Source organism: Urocampus carinirostris, chromosome 19 (assembly GCF_059441175.1).
Source record: "Urocampus carinirostris isolate Australia breed hairy pipefish chromosome 19, RoL_Ucar_1.0, whole genome shotgun sequence".
In the NCBI taxonomy this organism is placed as follows: Eukaryota; Metazoa; Chordata; class Actinopteri; order Syngnathiformes; family Syngnathidae; genus Urocampus; species Urocampus carinirostris.
Genome location: NC_142367.1, coordinates 4,561,318 through 4,575,370, shown reverse-complemented (window position 1 = coordinate 4,575,370; position 14,053 = coordinate 4,561,318). Strand labels below are relative to the sequence as shown.

The window sequence follows — 14,053 nt, the reverse complement described above, 5'->3', positions numbered from 1 at the left end:
CCGACTTAATGATTGACATTGTGTGCCTGAACCCAGCACAAATATATGTAAAAAAAGAACTTGTGTGTATATATATATATATATATATATATATATACACATAAATATATATGTATATAATTTAAGACTTTTTGTTTTATCTATTTTCTAACATTCGTTTCTAGCACCGTGAATAGTGAACCCTTCTCTTGTGTTAGCTTTCAAGTAACACCCTCTGCGTTAGCGGGTCAGTGCCACCCAGTGTCTTAAGTCAGCTGTAACTGCACTAAACATAAATACATCGTCAATATTTTTCTCTTATCTTGGTTACTTTGTTAGGCTTCCTTATCTTTGAAAGATTTGTTTTTTTCTATTTTGATGTGGTTCTCCGGGCCTTTCCTCCCCAAGTATAATTTAATTTCTATTAAAAATGGTAAAATGAACCTCAAAAGAATTGTATAAATTAATGTATTTTTTGTTACCTGATTATTACAGAGGGTTATTACAAAACATCTGCTTATCATATATATATATATATATATATATATATATATATATATATTCCTTTTTTTTTTTTACATTTTAATATTATTCACTCTAATGACAGTGTTAGGGTTGGTTTCAGCCCACACACATTTTTTTTAAGTAAAAGGCTAAAAAAAAAGAGTTTTATCACAAAAAATAAATTTGAAAGCTAAACAAGCATCAACCAAGGTGGAGCATCATCAATTACTTGTTTCAAAACAAATTAACAACAAAATAAGAATAAAAGCATTTGCGTGCAAGTATGTTTGGATGCATGTGTGGCAAAAAGTGACACTTTTAGTGTGTGTTATGCTGAGCTATTTCTTGCCGTTAAGTACAATATGTCAGTCGTTCTGTCCTTACTGCTTGGGCACATCTGACATTTTTTTGTATTAGAATCATGTGGCTGGAGTGAGGTTGTGGCTGTTGAAAAAAGGTTAGCTGAGGAGGATGCTGATGTTCATGCTCTTTGTGTAGCTGATGGTACGGAAGTTCTAAGGTGTGTTCTGGAGCTGTCTAATCAAGGCTGCAGTATGAAAATCTTGCAGCTCCCATTCCCTTTGCTCGGTGTGTGGATTGACAAGGGAATTTCCTTGCTCTTCCGCTGTTTTTTGGGGTGGTTAACTTCCACTTTTGGTGAATTGTGGGCCCACAACCCGCATTCATTATAAGCAGACACATCAAGCATTTTATAAAACAGAACTATTGGCTTTCTCCTGGTCATACACAGGCAAGGTTAGGTGGCAGTAAATTTGTCAAGGTTGTCCACTAATCCTTTGTTTTTGTAATAGTCGATGATAACTGTGGACTGCCCCTCATTTGCAACATTTCAGCAGGTTGTTCCAGTTGATTTTTCTTTTCCGTTCACACTATGGTATGTTTCCTCCTTGCTCAAGGTCACAGCTGATAAATAATTGGCCATGCTGTCTAGTAGGGACCACATGTTTTTTCAGTTTTTTCTCTCTGTGATGCAACTCACCACTTTACCTGTGTAAATCTATAAATTTTAGATATAGCTCATGTGCAATCACAGGTTGTCCAGATGTTGATGCCACACTACCCTGGCTTACTTGGTATGTATTCGTGGAAGGGGCAATGTTCACAGAATAGAATACGATGTTCATTAACTGTCATCTCTGAACATAGTTAAACATATGTGGAGGCACCTCCACCAATCTGTCAAAAAAATGTCTGATGGCGGCAAGCTTGTTATACCTGGTTCTGTTGTCTATTTTGGCAAATCCTAAATCTTAAGATTATCTTAAAGGTCTGAAGCTACAATGTTGCCTGGAAAATACTCCGCGTATTACCAGCTCTGTACTGAACTGACCTTACATGTCTTTTATTTTTGTGCAGATATACTAACAAAATGGCAAACTGAGAATCTCTTTTAGCTCACATGAGTGGGGTAAGGGCTGGCTGTCACTGTGTTGACTGACAATCCCCACATGATTTCAATTTTAGCTGTCGCGGTGTTTTATAATCTTGTTTTTATAGCCGGGTTTAAACCGACCCTAACACTACAAATGTAACAATTCTATTTATAGTGCTTTATATAAGAGCAAAAATATTTTCTTTCTACTTTATTTTGTTGAGCTAGACATTTCTAACAATTAAGAAGCCTGATGTAATTATCTTTAGTTAAGCTCTATTGCCTTGTCTTTGGACATCTGTACCACTGGTGTTTAGTGCTAAAATGTCGGCATTCACACCAGCATGACTAAGGTTTAAATCCCATTGGATAAAATGTGTTGCAAATATGGTCAGCTATGTTTATCAAGCGATCATTGCACAATTGTAATAATATACTGTTATTGTCTTGTAATACCGCACACTTATCAAAACTTAATGCATTTCCAATTGTATGCACCGTATTCGGTGTATTCACCGAGCTTTAAGTTCACTTTCAAATTTCTGGCCAATTCAAGGATTTTAAGTGCACTTTGTAGTTCGGAAAATATGGTAACTAAAAGTTGAAGTTTTCATTTGAACTTTTTTGATGCTCCTCAATCAGCACCCCGATAATCACAGCACATTTAGATGTAGAAGATGACGCAGACTTTGCACGGCTGGTGAAGGGGAGGATCGAGAAAACTCTCCTCGGCGAGGTATTACAAAGGTGTCATAGTTGAAGAACCTTGCTTCTTTACCTACAGAATAGCACTCATTTTCATTCTTTTGCAGATTTCTGAGTACATCGAAGAGGTTTTTTTACCAGATGACTGTTTCATCCTGGTCAAATTGTCCCTAGAGCGAATACGACTGCTGCGATTGGAGGTACTATAAAAAAAATCTTAGATTTTGGGGTAGTGGTTTACAGTTCTGACTTGTTTTTTAGTGCCAATGTATACCTTAAATGCATTTTGGAATGTTGCAGATTTACAGCTTGAGGTGAAATCCGTCAAAATAAATCTTATAAAGTGTTACAGTAAACCCTGTTTTTTGCAGCAATGAATTGTGTCCCAAAAAGTTCCTGTGATAGGTGAAATCGATGAAGATAAAAAAAAGAAAAAAAAGCAGGGGTCTCCAACATAGTGCCTGTGTGCACCAGGTAGTCAGCTAAGAATAGCAGATAAGCCCGTGGCCAAGTTTTGAAAATAACTCTGCAGTTATGGATCATTGTATTTTGCTAGTAAATTTGATTTCTAACTGACATGCTGTTTTAGTGGTTGATTAAACATCTGATAATTACAACCTGATCTTATAATGGTCACTACATAAGTTTTTTTTTTTTTTTTAACGAACTGTATAAAAACAGTAGTCCTTGCACCAATCGGTAACAAAAAATAGCGCTCAGCTTCAAAACGGTTGGTGACCCTTGCTACAAAGGGTTTTTTTGTTGTTGTTTTTATCAATAATTTTAAGCTATTGTCTTAAAATATAATTTTCATCATATTATTTCTTAAAAAAATATTTTAGGATTATATGTGATTAGCATTTTATTTTAGATTTGCAGCTTGTGCCTTGAGATGTAGATTAGATTAATTTAAATAGATGTAATGTCAGGCACAGTTCATTAATTCATTTAACAGCCTTTTTACTCCCATGTTTCCCTTTTCGTTATTATCCACTTTTTTGCCACCTGGGGCTACCTTTTTGTTTTCAAATATTATAATAGCTGATCTTTATGCTTGTACTGTCACCCTCATAATGGTTTTGCTTGCCTTCTTAGGTAAACGCTGAGACTGTGCGCTACTCCATATGCATGTCGAAGCTGCGGGTGAAGCCTGGGGACATAGCCGTACATGGCGAGGCTGTGGTGTGCGTTTCACCACGGGAAAACAACAAAAGCTCCATGTATTATGTGTTGCAGTCACTGAAATCTGAGCTTCCCAAGGTGAGAACTTGCACAGCGAGTGAAAAATATTTGTTTAGGAAATCCTTTGGTAGCAATATAATATAAGTGAAGAGTGTTTTTGTATCTTAGTTAAATGACCGACTACAAGCCGCTACTTTTTGCTTGATTTTAAACAGAGCAGCTTTAAATATCGTCCGGCTTCTTCTTTTTTTGTGACGGCCCGGAGAAAAACAGCGAGCTGCTCTTTTTCACAGGCGATGCATTCTAAATATGAAACAAAGCAGCGACGTCTGGAACAATGTATGACGCCTTTCAAAAGAAATTATTCCATGTGTTACAATCATTATTCACATAATCAGGGTTCGTTTGAGGGCTTAACATCCTTGAAAATGCTTAGATTTTAATGTTGTATTTTCAAGGATTGAAAATGCTTGAATTTTGATTGAAGTGCTGATAGACTGGGAGGTTCGGGTTCGCGCCCCGGCCGAGTCATTCCTAAGACTTAAAAAGTGGTCGGCGGCGCCCTCTCTTGGCTGCGGCTGCATCGGGTCAGATGCAATCGACATTTCGTTCTGTGTACATTGTTACACAGAATGACAATACAAGGAAATTATTATTATTATTATTATTATTATAAATCCTCGAAATTGTTGCCATGCTTCTCAACAAGTTGGCTTCAAAATGACACCGACACTGCTCTCTGGTGGCTTCGGTTTGCCATTGCACCTGCAGCTAGCAATAGTTCGTATTGCATTGTCCTATGAAGTGGCATCGCCCTCCTATGGGTCGCGTCCAAGAAGCCATGTGAATGCTACACCTACACGGGGCACTGGGAAATGTGTATTAGTTCAAGAAATGTATGTCAATTACGTACATTTATTAGGGGCCATGCAAAAAATTAATGTAGCGTTTCCCAGTGTTAAATAGTAATTAGCATAACTTTAAGAGGGGGGCGGCAGTAGCTCAGGAGGTAGAGCGATCGTTTTAGGATTAAGGGATCCCAGTTCGAATCCCGGCTTGTCCGTGTTACATGTCGAAATGACCTTGGGTAAGACATTGAACCCCCAATTACCCCCAATAAGCAGGTTAGCAGCCTTACATGGCTGCACACATCACGGCCGCTATTGGGAAATGTGAAGCACAATGTAAAGCGCTTTGGGAAGTCATTGACTTGAAAAGCGCTATATAAATGCAGATCATTTCATTTCATCATAAGAAACTGAGTATGTTCGCTATATATTACCATTTTTACCCAACATCTAAATAGGGAGACATTTGTCTCAAAAACAAATTTGTTCGAGATTTGCTCAAGATCTGGGAGGTCGCTGGTTCGCGCCTCGGCCGAGTCATACCTTATTGGTAAAATGGCGGCGCCCTCTGTTGGCTGCGGCTGCATCGGCTCGCTACAACGGGTCAGGTGTATCGACATTTCGTTCTGTGTACATTGTTACAAAGAATGACAATACAAAGGAAATTATTATTATTATTATTATTGTAAATTGCACACGTAAGGTTAAAAAAAATGCATATGCAAATCATACATATATTTCTGAGCCTTAGAAATACATGTTACACACCAAATATTTTTCTTTTAATGATACTGGAGGAATTGAGATTGTCTTTGGGAGCCCTTAAAAATGCTTGAATTTGGCTATTAAAAAGGTTTATGAACTCTGCATAATAAATAACAGAAGCAAAACATGAGGTTTGACAGTACTTTATTCAATATTTACAACATAATCATGATATTTCTACTTGTTTTCCCACAAATCAATCACCAGGTTTGGGTAGGGTTACTCTAACTTGATTACTTTCAATTACTTCTGGATTACTCCAATACCAAATATGCTAATAAAAGACAAAAGAAACGAAATATGAATAAAATTACTAAATTTTGTGCAGGCTTGGGGAGTAACGGAACACATGGAACGGCAAAAATGATCTTGGCAAGCTGTTTGGATTTATTTTCATTTTGTTTTCTGTTGCATTTTAGTTTTGCTGGAGATCAAAGAGATCAAAGCCAGGAGAGAAAGCTTACCATGTGTTTTTGAGTCATAATTTTATTCATATTTAGTTTCTTTTGTCTTTTATTAGCATATTTGGTATTGGAGTAATCCAAATGTAATTGAAAGTAATCAAGTTAAAGTAACCCTACCCAACCCTGTCAATCACTTTATACGTCCGCTACATTTTTCTTTCCGTATCATTGGCGTCAATTTCAGGCTGCTAAAGTTTCCTTTAATCCTTGAGGAATTTGGTCTATTACCGAGGCAACCACAATTGACAACACAAAAAGACACATCTGTGTTGCAATCTGGCACTACTATCCACAATATGGTTTCCTTGGTGCTGTCATCTAGAAATATAGGGCTCTCATTTTATACGACATAACACTTATTTGCGTTTTTTTTTGGCGCAGTAGTAAATATGTGCTCGTCTTTGTAATATCGAACAGACACTTGGTCCTAAAACAACACAGAGGACAAAAACAATGCAGCTAAAAACTGCATCGTATGTGAGGGGGCATGGTGTTCTTCATCTAAAGGCGACGATGCCAAATACCCCACACGGTTGGAGCCAGGTGTGCACTGGGCTTAAAATATACGAAATGCTCGTGAATTCGTTTCTCGGCTGTTAAATTTGGAGCATGCGCCTTTCAATTATGCGCATTCGGTAGTTTTGAATTTATGGTAATCCTTGCTAATTAACTTGCATTGCCCAATCAATTGACTTGTTCAGGTTTTAATTCAGATAATATGGCTCATTTTGTTTTAGACCTGTTCACTGAATGTTTAGTCTTTCAAAATATCCGCACATGCAAGTGTCCTTGCACATGTACATAACCATAGAGGACACAGTTGCACAGCGTAGAATAGATAATCATGAAATGTTGGCCATGTGTTCCGAAGGTGGTTGTTCAAGGTATACCTGAGGTTGCACGGGCCGTCATCCACATCGATGAGCAGAGTGGCAGAAACAAATATAAATTGCTGGTGGAGGGAGACAATCTAAGGGCTGTCATGGCAACCCATGGCGTGAACGGAAGCCGGACCACATCCAACAACACCTATGAGGTGCGAATGAATGGCAAATGTTTTTGAGACCCGAGTCTCACTTAGTCATGACACCGTCTGATTGTCAAGTTTTTTTTCTTTATAACGCAGGTCGAAAGGACGCTGGGAATTGAGGCGGCCAGGTCGACAATCATTAATGAAATCCAGTACACCATGGTCAACCACGGGATGAGTATCGACCGGCGGCACGTCATGCTTCTAGCTGACCTCATGTCCTATAAGGTGCAAGCTAATGTTTGTGTTTTCGGGTTGATTGATTCAAATGTTGTGGCTTCTGTACCTAAAGGTATTCCCAAAGAGAATTACAATGTTTTAAACGAGGCACAGAATGTGCTGTTTCCCTCCCCACAGGTATGTAAATATATTGCAAAAAATCCGTGCTGGGGTACTTTAGAAATTAATCTCCAAGTTGACCTATCTTGCTTGTTTCCTGTTGAGCTGTGATGTAATTGAACTAATACAACACTTTCAAAATGGCGTCCTATTAACACGACATGTGAGGCAGCTCCGAAATAATCCGCGATTATAGTGAACAACCATTGCATACTGCTCATTTTTGCTTAGAGGTAGGCGATGGTGGCTTTTGTGTTTTTAACCGCAGGTGTCACGGTCGATATAATTTTGGCTGGCTAGCTGCCCGTTGCCAAATGGTTTCCTGTTTTGTTTGCTTCTGGTTGGTGTTTGTTGGCTAGCCAGGCTTAAGCGTCTATCCCATTATTTATTCCTGGCCTTTGCGTTTATCACTGTCGCCTTAGCCACCTTTTGTTGTTGGTTCCCTGTTAGCCTGGTGGCTAACTGCGTGTTTTTTCATCGGATAGCATGGCGTTAGCGCCGGTTTTCCCGTGTCTTTGGTTTGTTTGTTCCAGATTAGCATCGTGTTTGTCGCTGTAACCATTGCCACTTTTTGTTGTTGGTCCCTTGTTAGCCTGGCTGCTCACTGCGTGTTTTTTAGTCGGCCAACCGCACATTTTTCTTTTTTGATCAGTCCTGGTTAGCCCCGTTGGTGGTTCTCCATGTTTTTGTTTTATTTTGCTATTTAGCCCATTTTCGGCTGCTTGCCCTTTGTTGTACCATTACTGCACCTACCTGCGACATAACCCCTAGGCATTCTCCACAAACACAAGTAACTTATTTGACGAATTAACATGTAAAGTGATATGGCGACTGGCTTGCTAGGGCGCTAATGTTCCTCGAAATACGTCACTGTTCGGGATGACGAAGACAAAACATGCTGTCTTCAAAATACATTAACTGGAAAAATAATGGGAATTTGCCAATAAAATACATATCGATTTGATGCAACAACAATGGACTATTTCTTTAAATTTTGCATGTTTAAGAATTTGACACTTCCTTTAAGGTTATTGGTAACACTGACCGAATTGTAGGGAATACACACATACATTTTAGTCCTTAATTCCTATTGACTTCAGCTTTACATGATCAAACAATGCACATTCGAATGTTTTATGCGAAGTGAGCCTTGCTAATTATTTCTGTACATCAAACAGAGCACAATAATTGCTTTTGAGCAACATGAAAGAACATGAGAAGGATTCTGAAAATACTGGCTTAAAGCAAAAATAGAAGGTTTTTTTTTTTTTTTTTTTTATGAAATGAAATGAAATGATCTGCATTTATATAGCGCTTTTCAAGTCACTGACTTCCCAAAGCGCTTTAAAATGTGCTCCACATTTCCCAATAGCGGCCTTGCAGCCATGTAAGGCGCTAACCTGCTTAGGGGTTCAGTGTCTTACCCAAGGACACTTCGACATTTAACACGGACGAGCCGGGATTCGAACTGGGATCCCTTGATCCCAAGACGAGCGCTCTACCTCCTGAGCTACTGCCGCCCCTTTTACACTCGTGACCTGTTTATGACTATACCATCCTGAGAATGCTCGATCTTGAGAAGCTAAGGAGGGCCGGGACTCGCTTTAGTACTCTGATGCGAGACTGCCTTGGAATCCCAAGGACTTTAAATAGATCGTTTGCTGCCAATCTGCTGCGATAGCACTGACTGTACCCCCTGGTACAGTTGGTGGAAATAAATTTCCCTAAGGGGAACAAATTAATTGAATAACGATATAAGTAGAAATGGGATTTTTGATATACACATTTACTATCCTCCATCTGGCCCTAAAACAGGGGGAAATACTCGGCATAACGAGGTTTGGCTTGGCCAAAATGAAGGAAAGTGTCCTTATGCTGGCATCTTTTGAGAAAACGGCCGACCACCTCTTTGATGCTGCCTACTTCGGCCAGAAGGACTCTGTCTGTGGTAAGCCCATTTGCCATATATTTTTTTTTTATCAATAATATTGAACAGTTGCATGGGAATTCTGAGAGACATTTAGACTTTTTGAACTCATGTTTATTGATAATAATAATAATTTCCTTGTATTGTCATTCTGTGTAACAATGTACACAGAACGAAATGTCGATTGCACCTGACCCGTTGTAGCGAGCCGATGCAGCCGCAGCCAACAGAGGGCGCCGCCGACCACTTTTTAAGTCTTAGGAATGACTCGGCCGGGGCGCGAACCCCGACCTATAACATTGAACAAAACAATCAAAAAGTCTGAAGTGTCCTTTGTATATATTGAGCCAAATGATTCACATTTTAATGGAGTGCTTGAAAAAGTACTTAAAACCTTGTCGACTGTCAATTCTAAACTTTTCTCATGAAATCTCATCCTTACTTCTTGGCACTTGTTTTATACCACCTATTTTAACTTGAACAACAACCTCAATCCCACAACCTGTACTGATTTTTGGTGGCGCGAACCGTCACACACACACACACACACACACACACACATACTATCTGCCCTGTGCAGTACTTACTCTATGGTCTGTCAGACCACAATTAACTCTACGTTGATAATGAGAATAAGGACAATTAAATTAAAATCTGTGAAGCAGTGAACCATCGGTAACCGAAGCGCGAAGTAGCGAGGGGTTTCTGTATTTGCAAAGCCACTAACATACTTTATTATATTTCTAAATATACATGCAGCCTACTAAAATAATATGATTCTTCCTTTCGCGTTAAAAAGAAATATCTCTACTTTGTAACCTTTAGCAATAGTAGGGAGGACCAAAACTGCTAAAACATGCATACTCGCATTAAACCTGACCTCCCAAAACTGCTTGATAAAAGAAATAGAAGAAAAGTGGTACACAAACCTTTGGAAGCAGTGAAGCCTGCATATTTCTTGGCTTGTCTAATCTTGAGAGCTTGCAAATTAACACAGCCGAGACACTTCATATCCATAATGTCTCTAGTCTTCAAACCCCTTGATCTCTGGGTAATACCAAAGACATTTTCCCCCTCTAGGCATGGTGTATTGCAAAAACAAGACCAACATTCAGCACTCTTTAAACATGAATTCTGTGATCACTCTGTGATTCTGTTTATCCCATTAATTTTAGTGTTCTCGCATAAGCCAGATGTAAAAAAAACAGCTTATATACCAGTACATACAGTAAGTAAAATATCAGAATATCACAAGACACTAGAAGTTTAGTGTCATTGTGCCACCGGAACTGTATTCAGTTTTATTTTGTAGTCATATTTAAACAAACCTGCCCTTGTAAGTGCCATAGCATTGTGTTGGTGGCGGTATAATTGTTGTATGTCACTTTGTGAGCTAAAGAAAACTGTCAGAGTACAGAAGAACACATTGAAATGTATTGTCTATTTTTAAAAAGTAAAATAGTAACGCACCACGTTGTAATAGTTGAGTTACATTTTATGAATAACGCGTTACAGTACTAGTTGCAGAGAATTCCGTTTTTCCTGAAACTGTTATCTTTGTTCAAGTATTCATGTAAAGTATCATGGTTTTTGGATCCCCTTTACCACCTGGGTCATAGGGGCAGCACTTTCTGTGGTATGTCTTGGGCTAGTACAGCCTGGCGGCGCACATCCCTCTGAAGGCCGTTTTTTTGGGTAGGGGTTTTCTCCCCTATATGAAACCAAAGTAATGGTTCCAATGAATATCAGTAGCAGGAGAGCCCTCCTGGTCTGAGTCAGATACAGCACTTTCATAATCTGGCTACTGTTGTTTTTGGGTGTAAAGTGTCATGCCGCTTTGTAGAGATGAGCCGTGGACCTAGGCATGTCACAATACCAATACTCGATCCTAAATCACTGGTGGAAAACGTTTGGATATCACTTTGAGCAAAATGCTTTGCATGCCTTTTGGCGTTCCTATTTTTGTTGGAAAATAAATATTGTAGCCATGATAAGCTCTTTGTTTAATGTATTCTTGTAAATTTCATATCTATATCCTAATTATTTATGTATATAAATAAATACATAACTAGAGGGGCTATCTGTAAAATGTAATTAATAGGGAAGATGAAGGGGTAGGGAAAATAAGCGTCTGCTTCTTACTACCCCTTTTCGAACATGTTATGTTAACATTATTTTCGTTGCCATGTGGCTCTTTGCTACTCCAAGTGGGTCGCTTAGTGCTTATTCAACAAACCACGGGCCCAACAACCTCGCTCAAGTAGAATGCCCAGAAACGCCTGGCCATTATGCTTGTACATGAATAAATAAATATCTAAATAAATAAATGTAAAATGAAGCCGTCCTCACCAAGCCACTGTCCAGCAGTACTCTTGCACAATAGCTCTCATAAATGGCTATACTGGATCTTATACGTATCAAAATTTTGAAGTTGACCGTAGTGCATTCTGATGTCAACATCATCAATCACACCTGCTTCTCATTTGCAGGCGTGTCGGAGTGCATCATCATGGGTATTCCGATGAACATCGGCACAGGGCTCTTCAAACTGCTTCATAAGGCGGACAGGGAGCCCTCACTGTCCAAGAGGCTGCTGCTGTTTGACAATGCCGACTTTCACCTACCTCTTGTCTCGTAATAGCCTGGGCAATGGAGACTCTCCACCCCAGTGCCCATCTGTAAGTGCCTCATTATGTTGCATTTTTTTTCTCCTTTTAAGTTGCCTTGAAAACAAACGGACATTTAGGGAGGGAATTTTTCCATTGCTTGTTTTGATGTGTTTATATGAACTGACGTTTGACTTTTCTTCGCTTTGTTTAGTACTGTTTGATTCCCTCAACGAATGGGTAATATTGATCCCTAATTTGTTTTACTTCCATTGGAACTTCCAGTTGAATGCAATTACCACAGCCAAAAAAACGGCTAAAGAAGTAATTCCATACTGTATTTTCCAGACTATAAGGAGCACCTGATCACCCAAAAATTGCCAGAAATTTGATATTGCGCCTCATAATCAGATGCGCCTTATTGATACAAAATTCCCATAGATAAAATCGGAAATGCTTCTACATATTTAGACCATATATACATGAATCAAATTAATTTAATTGTGAAACCAAATTTCCCAATATTTGTAACCTCTCGGTCTTACAGCAGTTCTTATGTCATTTGTCTTATAGTCCGGTGCGCCCTATATATAAAAGAAATACAAAGGGATATTTTGAGGATCCGCCTCATAATCAGGAGCGCTTTATAGTCTTGAAAACACAATACAATGGAAATGCCACAATCATGCTTACAATTACAAAGCAATATTTTTGTTTACATTTTTTACAATCCGTATCGATAACATCATGCGTAAATGGCACTGCTGAATTTTTTTGTTTGTTTGTCTGTTTTATGCACGAGAGGTAGGAAGGTGCTCAGTTTTTCATATTTTTATTAACATTTTAATATGGGAATTTGTTATATTCTATAGTCCAATATTTAACTGCACGCAATGATGGCCTTAAATACTTATACTTATACGTTTGCGATAATTACAATACTTTAAGGCATATATTGCGTATGATATAATTTTGAAATCCAGTGTTTTTTCTCGTTAATGTTTCCCTACAAATGCATCAGATTTTGGTAAGAAGAAATCTGTAAACAGTAAGGCCACTATCATACGAGAAAACGTTTTCATTAATTATTGGCTCATTAGTGATTATTATTCTCTAACTCATTATGTGGTATCAATACAAACTAATTGGTGATTTCAAAAACTAAGACTAAGCGCTTCAAATATTGTCAATATTTAACAGTCTTCAACCTTTTTCTGGAAAACCAATAATGCTTTTTTCGCATGACCTACCAGTATATACACTCTTTCATTAGTGGGGTCAAAAATTAGTGGGGAATAAACTAAAAATACCAATGGCATGTTATAAACATGTTTAAGGAGGAAGACCTGGAAGACGACAATATTACAATATTTAAAATTTCAAACATTTTGAAGAACAACAATCCAACCGGGTTTTTTGAGCCCACTTATGCATCCAATGTTATGATATATATACACAACTATTTTCTGGACAGAGATCCTATTTTTTACAGTGCATACGTGGTTATTGACAGTAATTGTGCTCTTATTTTGATGACTGTTTTCTGCTAAGCCCAGTTTCTGCGATAGCCTCATCAGATAGAGCAGCGCTCTCAGTTCAATTACAACATTGAATTAAAAAAATTCCGATTATGTATCTATATGTCCTTCTCAAGACTGCAACACTACATAATTTAGGGTGGTTCAGAAATTTTTGAGGCATTTCCATTAATTTTGATAAAGATCATGATCTGAGAGAACTTTTTGAGATGTCACTGTAATTTTCTTATGTGTAAATTTTCAATTGTATTCCTTAGTTGTTAACTATTATTTATACTTGAATAATGCTTAAAAAGGCCAAATAGAGTTCTGCTAAAGGAATTTTGCTTTGAAAAAGTATTGCATTCATCTTTGGAGGTTCCACTGCACTGTAAAATCCTTTTGTGAAATTGTCAAATCACTGTCAAGAAGACACTACAAATAATGCTTTTTAGATTTCTCACTTATGCAACAGTTTTGTTTCGTATTCATGCCACCATTTCAATTGGATTTTCTTCAATCTGATTGCAAATATATTACGGAAATAAATCCAATCGCTGCAGTAATATTTGACTCACTTGTCTTAATTTCACTTTTAATTGGGCACTTAATCCGTATGACTAAATCTAAAAAGACAAAAATGTTATCCCCGAATGTGTTTCGATCTCCCCAAAACCAGGAGATGAACAAATCATCTCAGTCCAAGTATCATTAAAAAAATAGTAGTTTATTTTAAATACTCACGATAGCAACTATATCACTATAACATCTTTCAAAACCAAGTTCTTTACAAA

At 38.0% G+C, this 14,053-nt stretch overlaps 1 protein-coding gene across 1 annotated transcript in view; it reads left to right on the top strand.

The window, feature by feature from the left end:
* polr3a (polymerase (RNA) III (DNA directed) polypeptide A) overlaps positions 1–13,825 on the top strand; it is a 49,335-nt gene extending 35,510 nt beyond the window's left edge. Inside the window, exons 25-31 of the mRNA XM_088323733.1 lie at positions 2,519–2,612; positions 2,689–2,781; positions 3,677–3,841; positions 6,712–6,876; positions 6,967–7,098; positions 9,025–9,157; positions 11,626–13,825. Of these exons, the coding sequence (XP_088179859.1) occupies positions 2,519–2,612; positions 2,689–2,781; positions 3,677–3,841; positions 6,712–6,876; positions 6,967–7,098; positions 9,025–9,157; positions 11,626–11,774 (931 nt within the window). The 3' untranslated portion in view covers positions 11,775–13,825. The remainder of the gene's footprint in view (positions 1–2,518; positions 2,613–2,688; positions 2,782–3,676; positions 3,842–6,711; positions 6,877–6,966; positions 7,099–9,024; positions 9,158–11,625) is intronic.
* The last annotated feature ends 228 nt before the right edge of the window (positions 13,826–14,053 follow it).